We start from the raw sequence: 16,274 nt of genomic DNA, 5'->3' as shown, positions 1-16,274 counted from the left end.
GAAGACTCTGATGGAGCGAGCAAAAATGGATGATTTCATATTAGTCTTCCTCTTTGTCTTCTTCTTCTTCGTTTTCTACTTCTTCGTTTTGGTTGTCTTCGCCGCCCTCGTCTTCATCGTCTCCATCTTCTTTTTAGTCTTCTTTGTCTTCTTCTTCTCATACTCCTCCTCTTCCTTCGTCTCCTCCGTCTCCTCCGTCTCTTCCGTCCCCCCTGCGGTTATTAAAATGTAACCCAGTTTCAGAGCCACCGCTGTACTGAAGTGAGCAGATGTTGCCATTGAAAGCAGTTTGGCTTCATAATAGTCTATTCATCAGCTATAATTTGAACCTAAACCGACATATAGTCCATGATATTTATTTTAAAATATCTTGTTGATATTTATCATGCGTCACTATATGACATATCAAAATACAGTGGAGCTTTAATGGTCCCTCGAGGATGAATCGGTTGCTAATTACCCGACTTCTCCCGTAGTGCCGCCAGTAGTTTAACATTTTAGTTTTGAGTTTATAAAGAGCTTTTAGTGCCGTCTTGTCTGTCTGTGTGTCTGTCAGCCAGTCAAGTCAAGTGGCTGTTATGGAAGGAGTGTGTCGTGAATTTAAATCCTACCATCGCCGAGTCCTTTTCACTCGCCTTACCCCGCTTTCGTTTCGAAACATGCGACCGCGTCTCCCATCTGTTCCTCAAGATTATCCCGTCTTCTTCGTACTCGTCGTCTTCCACTGTCTGTCTCAATTACTCTCGCCCGCCCACGTTCGGCTTCCACAAAACTAAACATGTGCACACATTAGCTGAAAAGTTTCCCTCTCTCCTTGTCTTGTTTTTCAAGGTCTCGTCGAGCAGCGAGAAAAAAGCCCCGGAGGAATATCATGGCGACGTGCGCTGAAATTTTAATCAGGAGGAAATGGGGCGGCACAATCGCGCTTCTTTTTAGTATAAATTTGCACAGACGGACTCTTGCTGCTTGTCAGGTCCTTGTGTGACACACCGAGGGCGTCTGCCTGTGACAGAAAGAGGAGGGGGGGGGGGGGGGGGGGAAGGAGAGAGGCGAGGGGACGGAGAATAAAAAGAAGAGAGGAAGGAAGCTGAATGGATTTTTGTATTAGGCTCATATGCAGCATCTCTGTGCCGGAGCGGAGGACGGCCATGGGATGGAATAATAACTTACACATTCATCACACAAACGGGCCGAAGGTGTTCGAGGTTTCCTGTGCGTCAGGTTGACCCAGACAGTCGGATGCTGCACGAAGGAGGGATGCAGCAGAGGAGCTTAAAGGAAAGGCGCATATAGACGCCTTCAAGAGAATGTGAATTTAAAATAAACATAGAAAAACTAAACTAAAAGGGGGGTTAATGTGAAATAACCCAAAATATGAATCCTGAGCCAAGTTTCATTTAAAGCCCAGATAATTGCTAAACTATTTAAGCCAGTCTGTGCAAAGTGCCACGTACAGTATATGTGTTAAATGGGATTTATCTCTAACATGTGGTGGTTGGAAATGTAATAAGCAGTCAGAATGACAGATAAACTCATCCACTCAGCAGTGCCAGTTCCTCAGCAGATGGTAACGTGTCACTGTCTCTCAACATTACATTCATCTGGCACTCTTCTTCTTCTTCTTCTTCCCACAGTAAGTTACTTTGGGGGGGGGGAGAAGGCGTCCATCTTTCCCACTCACCCATCAGAAGCAGTTCGCTCAAGGACACCGAAATCACATTAAGTCTTCCATGTTTGTAGTCGTGTGTTTTTTCTAATGGGTTGTTGATTAGACCTGGCCGTCGACGGGGTAAAAGCCAATTATTTTGATAATCAATTAACTGTTGAAGTAATTCTTCAGTGCCAAAAGGAAAATTATGGGGTTTTTTTAGCTATTAAAATTTGGAGGTTTTCCCTTTCTCTGTTTTGTTTCATATTAAACTGAGTACGTGTGGGTTTTGGGTTGACATCGCCTCCGACCACGAGAAACGGAGATGGACATTTTAATGCCTCTGCAGTATCTCATCACCTTGAGGTCATAGCGGACCGGATGTGACTCGTATGTCTCGAGGATGAACTGATTAGAATTTAGTGGTCAACGGTCACTGTGACCTCACAAATCACGTCTTGGCCATAACTCAAGACTTCACATGATCATTATGATACATTTCCGCACAAATATCTGATGGCATAAAATGAGGAAGTTGTGACATTCGACATCTGAAAGGTCAGAGGTTAGATGCACTGTGACGTCATGGTGTTCTCGATTCTACTTCACTGTTTTGTACGGCTGCAACTGACGATCAAGCTTGCGATTATTTTTTTTGACAGTTTATCGTTGAGCCTTTTAAAAAATGCTCATTACAGTCTTCCTGATCACAAGTCGACGGCTTCAAACTGGGTTTTTAGACCGTCGGTTTGGACAAAAGAACCAAAGTGTCACAGAGAAAAGCAGCGGCAGCACATTTAAGATGCTGGAACCAGCAAGTGTTTGACATTTTCTCTTGATAAATGACTTCAGTGGTTAATTAGATTTTAAAATATTTGGCACCTGAGTTTTTCAATCGAATAATCCATTACTTGTTGCAGCTCTGCTATTTTCTGACATTTTATAGACCACATGATTAACTGATTAATTTAGAGAACAACGTGAAGATGAATCAATAATGAAAATAATCATTAGTTGCAGCCCTTTCTGTTCAGAAGTTTTCATTGTCGATAGAGGGAAATAAGCTCGTTTCTGAAGTGACGCGTCTGTGTCCATGTCAGGATCAGACAGTTGTTGTAAGTGGTGCTGAAGAGCGAGAACCACAGCAGCGTCTACCTGCACCGCACTGACATTTTCAGGTATGTTTACATGCTGTGTAATGCGCTGCAGCTGAGAGGCTAATTGGCTATCCAGCCTGCAAGCTGACGTCAGCATTGAACTTCTCCACGCTGAGTGTGTGTTCGGGGGCTTTTTCAGCAAGGTGCACGACCCGACGTGTGTTCATGTTTCAAAATTGGATGAGAAGGAGTCTGCAAACTTACTGCAAAAGTCACCAATATATAAAGAAGGAAAAAAAAACATAGCCAAATGTCAGCATTAATGAAGATATTAAAGATTGAACAAGTCATTTTTTCTGTTTTGCTTCGTTAGAAATGCATAGTGAGAGAACAGTCGTATCAATTTATGCCACATTTGATAAATTGATTAATTTCAACATAATTTTGCGTCTAATGGAACATATTTATTTACTGAGCTGCTTATTTTGCAGCTTCAGTCCTCTGTAGTTCAGAGTCTGTGGCATGGGAATATAAGTCATCACGTCTTAAAGGAACGGTTCACATTGTAGTGACGATGTAATCATTATCTTCTCGTCCCCATGCTGTCAGGAGAAGTTCTGTCGTCCACAAACATTTCTGGAGCTGCACGACAGCGCGGGGCTGAAACATGAGCGTGAAAAAGGTTCCATGCAGCTCGTCTGGCAAAATCCAAGTCTCCAGAAGCCCCGAGATCCCAAATCAATCTGAAAAGATGTTATTTACACCCTCAATGTTGTTGAGCTCATGTTCCTATGGCGTAGGGAGCCATTTGATTTTTTATTTTTTTTTAAAACTGCTGTTTTGATGTGAAGCTGCAGCAATATTCGTGGACCACGAAATGCACCTGACGTCCAGTCTGCATGGGGGTGAGGAGATAATGACTGAATTTAAATATTTCCTTTAATGCAGAGTTATAAAGCCTCTTTTAACTGGGTTTAGCCGACTTCAGTCAGTTTCAGTCGACATGAGCCCGTGATGTTTTGTTCCATTTCAGTTCGTACTCTTAATCCTGTGGGGACTGATTTGTTCCCACTTGAGTCCTGACACGATGTTACACTTGCACACTTTAACCCGACCTTTACCTTAACCTAACACAACTCCTAACCCCAAAGCCTTCGCCCTTAACCACACTTTGAAAAAGTGATAACAGGACAGCGTGTCCAGACCTCAAACAGATTTGAAGTACAACAGTACAAAGACACATAAATAAAAGTCTCCCTCAACCAAATCTCTGTGTGTGCGTACTGTACAGCGGTTTGTTATTCAGTATCACGTTCCTCTAAGCCAGCAGTCGGATTAATAATTCACGGTATTTCATGCAGTCAGTTGTGCCATTTGTATTTGAAGTGTTTCACTAATTGTCTCCTACCACTGAGCTAATTATTTCTCCATTGTGCTGTGATCCTGCAATTTACGATGCAGAGTCACCGAAAGTCACTCGGTGTGTAGAATGAGTAAGTGGAAGAAGAAACGGGCCCCGGCGTTTGTATGCCGAGCCGCAGCGCGCCTGTCTGTATGTGTGTGGTTGTGTATATAAGGCCTCCGCGGAGCGTTGCGTCGCGGCATTGATATTCTCCTCACAGGGTCGTCAAGCATGAAATAGAAGAGCACACTTTCTGTGGATAAAGCCCCAGCATAACGCTGTTGGAGAGTGAGAGTCTGATGCTCTGGAGAAATCTCCTGCTGACACTGATACTGACAGAGGACCGGGAAAAAAAAAAATGATTGTGTGCCGTGCTGTTGTATAACTGAGGAGCAGTTCTGAAGATGCACATCGATGGTTTTGCAAATTTGAGCTCATTTACAGCAAATTGTGTTTTATTTTATACCACTGCAGAACATTTCTGAGCGTTTCCTACAAGCTGCGGATTCATTTGAGATGACCGAACTGCAGCAGCTTTGGGATGGGAGACTGTGGGCTGGTGGGGAAGTCAACCACAGTCAACTCTTAAGATTCAGCTGCAAAACAAATCAAGCTATTACTCGCGTAATTATTGTTTTTCAGTCATTTTTCAGTCGAACCTGTCTAACCTGAGCTGGTTCCGGCTCCTTAAATGTGAAGACGTGCTGTTTTTATCCCGTCATTTATGAGAGTTCATTAAGTCCCGTTGGGTTTTTGACTGTTGGTCGGACAAAAGAAGCAATCTGAAAACGCAGCGAGCATTTTTCTGTTAATGAAATGGGAAAATAATTGCAGGCCTAGAAACAGCGGTGCAATCACAAGCCAATTTCTAACTAAACAAGTTTCCAATCTGTAGTAAATGCAACATTTACGCAGATTCACCGGCTCTTCAGCCCATCTGTAGTTTATATTTGCACTACTTTGAAAGATTTCTGAGCTTGAAAGATAATCATTACCACCTCACCCGTGTCCATTTGTTGGTTGGATTCTCAGCAGGATTACACAAAAGATACCAAACAGATTTCCTCCAAACTTGGATGGATCTGGACCGAGAGACAGATCCAGGATTTTTTCTTCTCACTGTCCTTTACTTTGCGAGTGAGACTGTTTTTTTTTTGGTTTTTTTTTAGATATTTGTATAATGCATCGATCTTGATGAACAAATTAGGAATATTCAGGTGGCTGGTATCTATGATTGAGTACCATAGGGGACTGACTTCTGACCTTTGACGATCACCACGTGTCCCCATTGTTCTGCCTCAAGTTTGTTTTTCTCGTTATACAGTTCATGAATTGGATGTTTTTTGAAAGCACAATGAAGACGATTTTCAAAATGATCCCTGTCTGATAATAACCATAATCTTTGACGACAAAAGATAAACACAAAAAGCTGGTAGATGTGAAATCTAGTTACTTCCATTGTGCCCTCAGATTATCTAAAACCCAACTCCTCCATAGAAATCAATCTAAAAGTGTCCGTGCATTCGGATGATGACGGGCAGAAATGTTCTGTATTGGCACGCTGCTTCGATGAAAGCAAAATGAAGGAGTGTGTCCGCGTATTTGACAGCTTTCACGACCTTCTTTCTACATGTTTGTGTGTCTACAGGGTGTTAACCGGGTGGGGAAGGACGCCCAGCTGGGACCTGACGGCGTGCGGAGGAAAGACTGGCACAACTATGAAGCGATCAAAAGAGATGCATCTCGATCCGGTATGTCCAAACGTCCTCAGAGATGTTCATATTTATTCATCAGATACACAGTGTTCAGTTATTCATAAGATTCACATTTACGCACACAATCATATTCCTCTCTGGGTCTTATTGCTGCTCCAGCAGAGGTTTAAATCTGTGCTTGAATGCAGTTTCTGCTGTTGCATCTGCTACAAAAATCACCAGCTCAGTTTTATTTTCTGTTCAGGGAAATTAGCGTTGATACAAACGGTGTAAATTAGTTGAAATGGGTCGATACTTGAAAGGAGCCGTGAAGGGCTCAAAGTTATTTTCCACACTTGTTACCTTTAGGAGGGAAAGAGGATAATTTCTGCCTAATAAAACATGCATGTCTGTGAATGATGAGGGTTGTTTTTTGTCTTCTGGGACTTCATACGTCCCTGATTCTCCTGGAAAGATATCAAACTGTCTTCAGCAGTTCAGCCATTAGAGTTCAGATTTACTGTTATTTCATCAAGTTTCATCAGGTTCATCAGTGTTTCTTGCTCTTGCCCCATACCAGGGGTGTAAACACATGTTTTATTTAGTTGTTTTAATCATCAGCTTCAACCCACAACTGAACATTTTATTGTCCTCTTTGCCAATTTTGGGGTTTTGCTTTCTTAATTTTTGTACCTTCTTTGTTTTGGTTGTTCGATATCATCCAAAAGCAAAGTCTAGGGTAGCTTTATGCATGGATCTGCAGGTGCAGTTAGTGTGGCTATCATCGCCCCATGAGGGAAAAAAATAGTCTTCAAGTTCTGTCTTAGTCTGTCTGATGTGTTTTCTGTATTTAAAGGTGTGATATTTAACACCAGAGTAACTGTTTCCTGCTGCTAACTGTATTCTAAACATCCGTGACTGCTGTGAGAGTCTTGCTGTTCACACTATTTGCATCAGAGTGTTAGAGCTTGATGTTTTCAGGCCAAAAACTCGCTGGTTAGCATACTAATGCCATCAAACATCTCTGCAGCACAGTACAAAGACGTCTTCGACATGACGTCAGAGCTGTTATTTTTTCACACTCTCACTCTTTATAATTTAACATAATTTTTGAATGTTTTAAAATTAAATTCTTACAAATTGCAAATTTTATGAAATAAAATTAAATTCTGTTGCACTCTAGAATTTAAAATCTATTTTTGAAAGTTTTTTGTTGTTTGTAAGGAATTCATGCAAACGTTTTCCATGAATGAAATTGAACCTATCGTCTATCTATTTTGGCATTGAATAGTCTTAAAACTCGTCTTTCGTCTATAGGAGTGGCTGTAAGAAAGCTTTGTTGGTTTAATGGTGCCGATGGTACGCTCCTTTTATTCTGTGTTCAGTTATGTGAGGGCACTCCCATCCTGAAGGCGTGCCTCTTTCTGTTTGCCAGAAATGATTGTTTAAACTTTGATTTTGCATGTTATCTTTTCCTAAAGGGAAGTGGGAAACTCTTGATATATGTGATATATGTGATGACGTGCTGATTGTGTATGTTTGACGCAGGTAATGGTGAACAGGGGAAGCCGTTCCCCCTGACGGACGCTGACCGGGTGGACCAGGCCTACAGGGAGAACGGCTTCAACATTTATGTCAGTGACCGGATCTCCCTGAACCGCTCCGTCCCAGACATCCGCCATCCGAAGTGAGTCATGTGTGTGTTTGTTTGTCCAGGGAGGGAAAATGGGATAAAGTTTTAGGTGGGGCAAGTTTAAACATAAAACATCACTGGACTTGGTCAAGTTGCATTTATCTTCAGTCTTGAATGTACTTGGAGCACAGCTCTCACTCCGCTGGACAGTTTGTTGGTAGAAAGGTAACCCAAAAAGGTAATTTTCAGATGCATAAGCAAGAATTTCAAAGTCATTTTTGGACAAATCTGGACTTACTAATTGCTTTATATTATCAATATAGTATATAGTGTGGAGATATTTTGGATTTTGGAAAAAAGATATGTCATCAGACAAACACAGCATCTCACTCAGCAGTCCGCTAACTTGTTGCTCGAGCTACGGTAATATTAGCAGCTCTGATCCAACGATGTAGAAAAATGATGACAATTTCTTGCTTTTTCTGGAGTTTGTGATACCAGCAAATGTTTTGTTGTTGTCCATTGAATTTGAATAATATAGTATTGTAATGAAAGTGGTGATTTCAACCCATAATAATTTTGATGCTTATAGACTATAGGTCTACCAAAACCATAAACTCTTAACTGAGTGTATTTGTTAGAAGATTTTACGACTAGGTGAATAATAAGGGAATTATGGAGCATATTGGTGATTTCTATCCCATCTCCATCGCCCACATCAGTCATCTTTATGGACGGTGCAATGATGACCAAATGGAAAACATTTCCTTTCAACTTTTCCAGTGAAAGTGCCCAGTGACCTCAGGAAAAACTGCCATTTTTTCCCTACAAAAATAAAAATAAATCACCCGTGTTTGTGTGGGCAGTTTTCCTCTGAATGAGGGCAGGAACAGGCCACACGGGGCCAAGCAGTCTGCACGTTTTCATTCCAGCCAAAGACTGCAGCAGGTTATTTCACAGATTGGCACTCCATCAACCGCAGAGGAAAAATGAATCACCTGGTGCACTCCTAGGTTGGATTGGAAAAAACCAGCAAACTCCCAGCCGTTCGAAACAGATGGTTGCCCCCCCACCCCCAATATAAGGTTGACTATTGGACAAGAGGCCAGATTCAATGCAGGACTGAGCAGGGGAATCTTTTTTTAAGGGAAGAAACTGAGACAAATACCTCTGATACAACCCTGAGTTGATGATTTCATGTAAGGCAATTCTGTGGGCATGACTGCTTGTGTGCATGTATATAATGTCCCAACATCTACAGGTATGTGTCTTGAGGATTTTCCTCAGTGCTGTAAATTTAGATATTACTGTAGTGAGTCTTATGGTTTGACCTGCTGAAAACCCAGAATGATAACAAATTGATATAAGGACAGTCAGATGTTACATACGGTAGAGATCTTCAGACTGGTTGTGATATCAATCCAGTAACCGGAGCTGTCTTCGTGGATTTGTAGTGATACCCATCACAGCATCCATTTTCATCATACTGCTGTCTTTTCTTACTGCCGTCATCGACAACATAATCTTTAAATCCCAATTTGATTAAGTTTAGACTATACTTTGCCATGACAGCTGCGTCTGCGTCCTAGTAATTTGCCATGTTTGCACGCTTTGAGCTCGAAATCACCCCATTGTCGTGAAAACCAAACATGAAAATCAGTATCAAGAAAATGCAAATATTCTGTTTTGTTCATGTCGACCGTCTCAAGTATAAGTCAAGACTTGACATGAATACCAAGTCAAGACACATGACTCGAGTCCCTCACCTGTGGCGGCACCACAATCCATCAGGACAACTGTGTCACATGATGCTTTTCTTCATCTAAAGTTTGACATCAAATTAAATTCACACCAGAAAAGATGGCTGGAGCCTCACTGCATATGGGAACCTCAACACGTTCCTACAAATGTTTCACAACAAAAGCCTTGTAAAGAAATTAAGGCCTTTGTGTCCACTGAAAATGCCAGTTTGAAACATCCAGGAAGTTTAAAGGTTACATTAACAGAAATGCAGATACATCGAGAAGGCAAACAGGAGTGGATCAAAACAAGGCTTCAAACTGAGTTATCTTAACGTTTAACACAAAGCATAACCTGTGCTAACTCCGTAATGGTGACAGTTCACACCCTTGCTGACGTCACCTCTCAACTCTAGTACATCACAATAAAACATACAGGGGAAACACCCTGTATTGTTGAGCTTACTATCCCAAAGCTCCTGATAACCTGTCTGCACCTACACCTGACGAATGCCTTTTCATTGAGTTGGAATGAAATCAAACAGGTTTAAGCTCTTATAATCGGACAAACAGAAGCAGAAACCTACCCAACCCTTTCATATTGTTTGAGTGTTGAATTAGTAAAGCTGTGCACTGACGCAACTTGGTCTCAGCTATGTAAAAGATGTGTCAACATGGCTTTGAAAACAAAATGGTAACCTGTAAAACACAAAACGTGTGCCATCCGTTGCACTGCACCCTCCTCGTCCAGTTGTGAAGGGATGACGGTGGACCATTCTGCCTGGACACCAAACCCTAATTTCAGCATTGTTTGCACCATTATTGTTGCATGCTGGATCTGCCCCAACTCATTACAACAAGCACTGTTTGGAACAATCGTTCCAATTATCAACCTGCCCGGTCGATTCACAGGAGAGATGTAGCTTTACACTGACAGATGCTGATTACACACCACACAACACCTATGTTCTTAGAAACTGTGGTCTTGACAGCAATTATCAGTGTCATTGATGTTCCCCTGTGAGCACTGTGCAAGGTGTGAAAAACAATGTGTGTTGGGGTTATTTTCCATGGAGGGTTTGTCAAAACAAAGAACAGGGATGATAATAGAGGTGACTCCAGTGGCCACCGCGGTTATTGTTCTCCATAATATGACACATCTTTTCTGATGGAGGAAAGGCAATGGGGTCTTTCAAATCTAGACTTCATCGCATTGGGAAGACTAAAGTAAAGGGGGAACCTACCTCCTTGAGATCTGCCCCCTGTTTTTAAAAGAGATCCTGTTTACAAAGTTTTGCGTTCAGGGTGGCGTTTGCCAAGGGCTTCACCCACAGGAGAATATGAATGTGCTAAGTAAATGTTTGTTATCTACTGGCTTTTCTAACCTGACGCACCAGATGATTTGCGACACAGAACCATCTGGAAAGGCTCCACTGGCACCGCTAACTGTTTGAAAAGGGACAAGAATTTTCAAAAGCCCAGCTGGTGATTCGATAATAACTGTAAATCAATTTCTTACCAAAAACCAACAAGTGAAAGCATCTTTTTTCCATCGAGAGAAGCCTTCCGTGCTGTACTTTGCTCTTCTGTTAACGAAATAAACTCTCCAGATATCCTCTGCTGAGGAGCCTCCAAATTGTTTTCAGACAGCCACTTCTCTCGCTGGTTGTCACGGCTGTAGCTGCCAGAAGTTCCATTTAGGACACTTGTATGTTTGGCCACAGGCTTGGCAAGATGGATGTGTCTATCTCCTGGATCTAGCTGCCTCGTGAGGTAATGTCTTCTCATCCAGCGTCGCCAAAAGTGTCCTACTTGAGTTGGATATGAGCACATATCTCCAAACTAATGACTAAATTCCTGTAATTCTGACTTACTTAACCTTAGATAGCTCTCTATGTAAACAGAGGAAACCAGATAACCAATAGAGATGGACAGATTTATTTATTTATTTATTTTTTGCTGGGCTCAGCCTTAGGGACGGCTTGCTCTTGTTGAGCGAGGTCAGTTGAGGTGGTGCAGGCATCTTATCAGGATGCCTGCTGCATATGTCTCAGTGGAGGGGAAGGTCCAACTGGGAGGGGACCCCAGGGCAGACCCAGAACACGCTGCTGGGATATATATCTCTTCTGGCCTGGAGATACTTTAGGATCCCCCAGGAGGATGTCAACGGGCTGACCGGCTCAACCTGGTCCCAATGCAACACAGATAAACGGAGGAAATGTCAGAAATGGATGGAAATGGTCTGCTAAACTGTAGCTAATATACTGAATGTTAGTAAGTAAACATGCTGCAAACTGCGGCTGAATGCAGATCATTTTTACCAGATTTTTACATTTTAGGAGATGCACCTTCAGCTCAAAATGTAGTTGAGTAAAGAGTGAAACAACAGCCGCTGTAGAGCCGGTGAGCCATATGGAGCCGAGGCCACAGTACAGACTGCTGGGCTTCTTCCAGCTCTCCTCTGACTCATTAAAGAACAACATACTGAAAATAAACACACCAGCGACACTATAAATACCGCGTGCTTAACAGCTTCAGACCTGCTGACCCGATTCATCACAGATCAGCCTTCAGCGCTTTCCCTCTACCTGACAAGAGCCTTTGTTTGACCCTGCTGTCACTTTCATGTGGAAAGCAATTTTTATACATGTTCTCTCTCAGGGTCTCCTTATATCTGTATATCTCTGCTATCATGCAACTCACGAAGAACTATCCAGTGAACACGTCTTTCCATACAGTCATTCAACCATCCTGCTGCAATTTGAGCCGGGAAGATTAGTTAATTAATCGATGGAAAGACAATTAGCCGACTACTTTGGTAATCAATTTATCGATTCAGTCATTTAAGTCATCAATGCTGGTCCCTTATCCTCTAAGATGTGATTATTTGCTGCTTTTGTTTGTCATTTATGATCGTAAACAAAGATTTATGAGCTTTGGAGTGTTGGTTGGACAAAAGATGCGAAATGAAGATGACTCTTGATTTCTTTTTGACACTTAAGAGGCTAAACGATTAATCAATCAACCATGAAATTATATTTGCAGCTCTAGGTCCAGTATGACTTTTAACAAAGTTGGCTGAACCGTTTATTGTTTCTTTTTTTTCTCAGCACAGCACTAAAGTTATTAGTGATTATCACTAAACTTCTTGCAAGAGGTTCTTTAAGAACCGTTTCTGCAGAAGGTTCATGAGAAAAAACTCACAGGTGACCTATCAAAGAATGTTTTTTTTGTGCGCCATGAATCGATTGCAAAAATAGCTTTCATAAGGAACCATTTTCATAAAGATTTGTTGACTCAGATTGCTCAGTAAAGAGCCTCTTCTAAAGGGTTCTTTGGTAATTTTGCCAAATGGTTCCTTCAGTATTTTAACACAGAGCCTAACACATACTTGGATTTTAAGGCCAGATGGTGATATGAGGGTGTCAAAACAATTCTGATATCAACATATAAGGCAGTGTTCTTAACAACATAGTATATATAATATATTCGTAACCACACACTTTTTGCCATGATCCCTCAACTGCGGTCGTCAAACACAAAGATATGTAATGAGGCAGGATATTTGACAGTTTCTAAGTCATCTTCATCAGCCAAAATGACGTCCATCAGTGCCATGAAACAGTAGGTAGACTTCACTGGGAATTTAATCATTACAAATTACCACCAGCAGCTTTTCTCTATTTTGTTCTGTTAAAATAGGACTCATATATATCATATATATCATATATATCTGTTGGGTTCTATTTTAGATCAAATTATTATGGGGATCTTGAAAAACCAAGTACATAATCATAGTTGTTGCCAATTTCACATTAGTTTTGACTACATTTCATTTAATTACAATCAAAGTATTTAAAAAATCATATATCATAATACCTTAATATAACACTGAATGCAATTTCCACCAACACACTTACTGTCAAACCTACGTTGTTGTACTTTGTTTCATTGTTGAGCAAAATATGAAAACTCAACAGAAACCAGGCTTCTGCAGAGTTATGAGGTTGAATAATGGACCAGCCAAATAGGAAAGATATGATCTAGATTTATCTTTTATCGATTTATTTATTCATATGATGCAAGCACTTGAAGTGTTTGCTATAAAGAGGTGCTTGAGAGAGCCTCCAACACACAATCGCATCCAGATTCGAATCCCAACAAAGGGATACTGCTGCTGCCACAATTATACAATTAAAATTACAATATAATCTTTGCTTAATGGTTTTGGTGCATAGCAATGTAGGACATGATTTATGCAATCATCACTATTATCTTTCATAATAGCATCTGATAAGCAGATGCTGAGGTTAACAGGTAGGAAACATTTGCATCTTATTTATGAGGACTTGTGAGATGGGTTCAAATTGGAAAAAAAAACATGTGCACAGACCGGCAAAAGCCGGTGAAAGTCTGGCCTGTTAGGGATGCTTTGGCCCTCCAAGGAACCTGAAAACAAGCCACCATATAGGGACCCATACACTTCACGCAGGACAGACAGGGGCATGGTTGGTGCTCTGGATGGTGGAGGGGAGCAGGTGTGTCTGTTTGATTGGCCAAAGTGACAGGAGAGTGACAGGAGCCTGACAGCCAGGTGCCACATCAGTCCTCTGCGGGCCGAGACCTTCCAGCAGCATTCATTCATTCATTTCACTCTCGCTCGCCGGCTGAGTGACGTGATGGAGAGAGAGAGAGAGAAGGAGTGTCAGACAGCCAGACAGGCCTCAGAGACTCCGAGATAATTACTGTCTCTACAGAGTCCTCTCTGTCTTCTCAGACAGAGGGAAAGAAAAGTGGCAGGGATGGAAGGGCGAGCCGGCAGGTGGGACGCTTCGTTACATCTTATTAAAAGAGCAACTCATTGTTCAGGTGAGGCCGGTTCAGACCACTGCAGGACACGCAAGGAAAGGTTGGTTCCTGAGGGCTTTCTTCCCCAATGACATTTGAAACTTTAAAAGAAATGCACTAATAATTTCCATTCCTCATATCGGTATGTCACGGCCAACATTCATATCAAATATTTGAACTTTCTTTTTTATGCTATAAAACCTCAGGCAGATCAATAAAAAGCCCTCCTATTCATTGCATCCATCTATCCTGGTTGATGTGAGGGATACAAACTGGTATAAACTAGCTGGTATAAACATGCATGTGAATAGAAGTTTTGCAAGCTGAATGCTGAACGTTACACACTTCTTATCCAGCTTTGGGTCATAGACTAACCCTACACAGTGTAAAGCATTGTTGCTATTTTCAATGGAAAGAAGCCAAAGCCTGCTCTAGATGCTGCGACATGACATCACATGCTGATTTGCTCTAAGCAGCTTTATCATCAGCCATTTTTAAAGCTGCTCTCATCACATCATTATGCATCTAAATCTACATTTAACCTTTGTACGCTGATGGTTGTAGAACTGTGGAAATGTCAGAGAGGATCCAGACGCTGGAGGAAACCGACTCTTATGAACTGTGTGTTTTGGGGAAAATAATGCTTGAATAGTCGAGGTGAAATCTTTCAGAACAAAAACAAAGAAATGGAGTTCCCCGGACAAACAGCGGGGCTCGCCACATGACTATTACGCACATTTGCAGTGATTTCTTGTCTCTGTTTGGCTGTTGAATTTTGAGTGAACTTCCTATTAAAGGGATGTTAAAAGCGGACAGGTGTGGTAAAGAAAACTGCGAAGCTGGCAGCACAGCAGCTGAGAGTGAATGTGATAAACATGAACTGTTTTCTGGAGCGTTGAAGCGGCTGATGTGTGTGTTTATCTAGCTTTAGTATATGTGCAAACCATGAGCATCTAAACATGCTAACATTTAGCACATTGGCTTGTTTGCATGACAATAAATGAAAAACACATTGCCAGATTATGTTGGGGGGTGATAAGGAGTGTCTAAATTGCTCACAACCCTGAATCCCAAAAAGTTGGGACGCTGTGTAAAACATAAATCCAACAGAATGTGGTCAATCGGCAAAAGCACAAAGACAAAATATTGATTTTTTAAATATATATTTATCTTGAATTTGATGCCAGCGACACATTGCAAACACGTTGAGACAGGAGCAACAAATGACTGGGAAAGTTGTGGAACGCTCCAGAAGCACCTGAATGGATCGTTCCACAGGTGACCAGGTTCACAGGTAACAGGTGATGGTATTGCGATGGGTATGAAAGGAGCATCTTTGAAAGGCTCGGCCGTTCACAAGCGAGGATGAGGTGATGCTCAACACTCTGTCAAACACATGATTGTATGGAGGATGCCACTGCATGGGTTCAGGGACACTTCAGAGAGCTGTCGTCGGTAAACACAGTTTGTTTATGAATGTTTTAATTCCCTCGGGATGACGGTGGTAGAAATGAATCTAGTAGTTGTTTATATTTCTCTCACTATTCCAAAAGGTTGGACCAACCCGACAAACATGCCCGTCCCCGGAGCCACGCCACTAAACATGGCTGAAAATGTGCTTGTTATTCGTCAGGGATGACTAACTCTTCCCTCTCGCATGTTTTGTCTTCTGTTTTTTTTATCTGCAGCTGTAAACAGAAGCTGTACGCGGAGAAGCTGCCCAACACCAGCATCATCATCCCGTTCCACAACGAGGGCTGGTCGTCGCTGCTGAGGACCGTTCACAGCGTGCTCAACCGCTCTCCTCCACAGCTCATAGCAGAGGTCATCCTGGTCGACGACTTCAGCGACAAAGGTACCGAGGACACACACACTACACACACACACACACACACACACACACACGAGCACAGCTGCTCTCGGTACTGGCTCGCTAGTATTTTTGGTGCACTGTGGCATCCTCTTCCTCCATCTCCTTCTTTCATGCCCACACACACACACACACAGACAGACACTAATCTCAGACACAGACCACTGAGTCATTTGTTTGCAAGTGTTAGTGACTGTTGGACAAATAATAAGCCGTTCAGAAACAAAAGCAAAGAGAGGGAGAAACACACACACACGCTGGTGTTTCATGAAAGTATCCCACCAGCTCTGTTGTTCATTTATTATCAAGGCCTGAGAGCAGCGAGCATCACCTGCATCAGACA

General features: G+C 42.0%; 1 protein-coding gene across 1 annotated transcript in view; it reads left to right on the top strand.

The window, feature by feature from the left end:
* Positions 1-16,274, top strand: part of galnt10 (UDP-N-acetyl-alpha-D-galactosamine:polypeptide N-acetylgalactosaminyltransferase 10 (GalNAc-T10)) — a 95,304-nt gene that overhangs the window by 25,246 nt on the left and 53,784 nt on the right. The window contains exons 2-4 of the mRNA XM_030437506.1: positions 5,796-5,898; positions 7,390-7,528; positions 15,750-15,916. Of these exons, the coding sequence (XP_030293366.1) occupies positions 5,796-5,898; positions 7,390-7,528; positions 15,750-15,916 (409 nt within the window). The remainder of the gene's footprint in view (positions 1-5,795; positions 5,899-7,389; positions 7,529-15,749; positions 15,917-16,274) is intronic.

The sequence above is a fragment of the Sparus aurata genome, chromosome 13, assembly GCF_900880675.1.
Source record: "Sparus aurata chromosome 13, fSpaAur1.1, whole genome shotgun sequence".
Taxonomy (NCBI): Eukaryota; Metazoa; Chordata; class Actinopteri; order Spariformes; family Sparidae; genus Sparus; species Sparus aurata.
The sequence above is the reverse complement of the archived record's forward strand: the minus strand, read 5'-3'. Positions and strand labels throughout refer to the sequence as shown.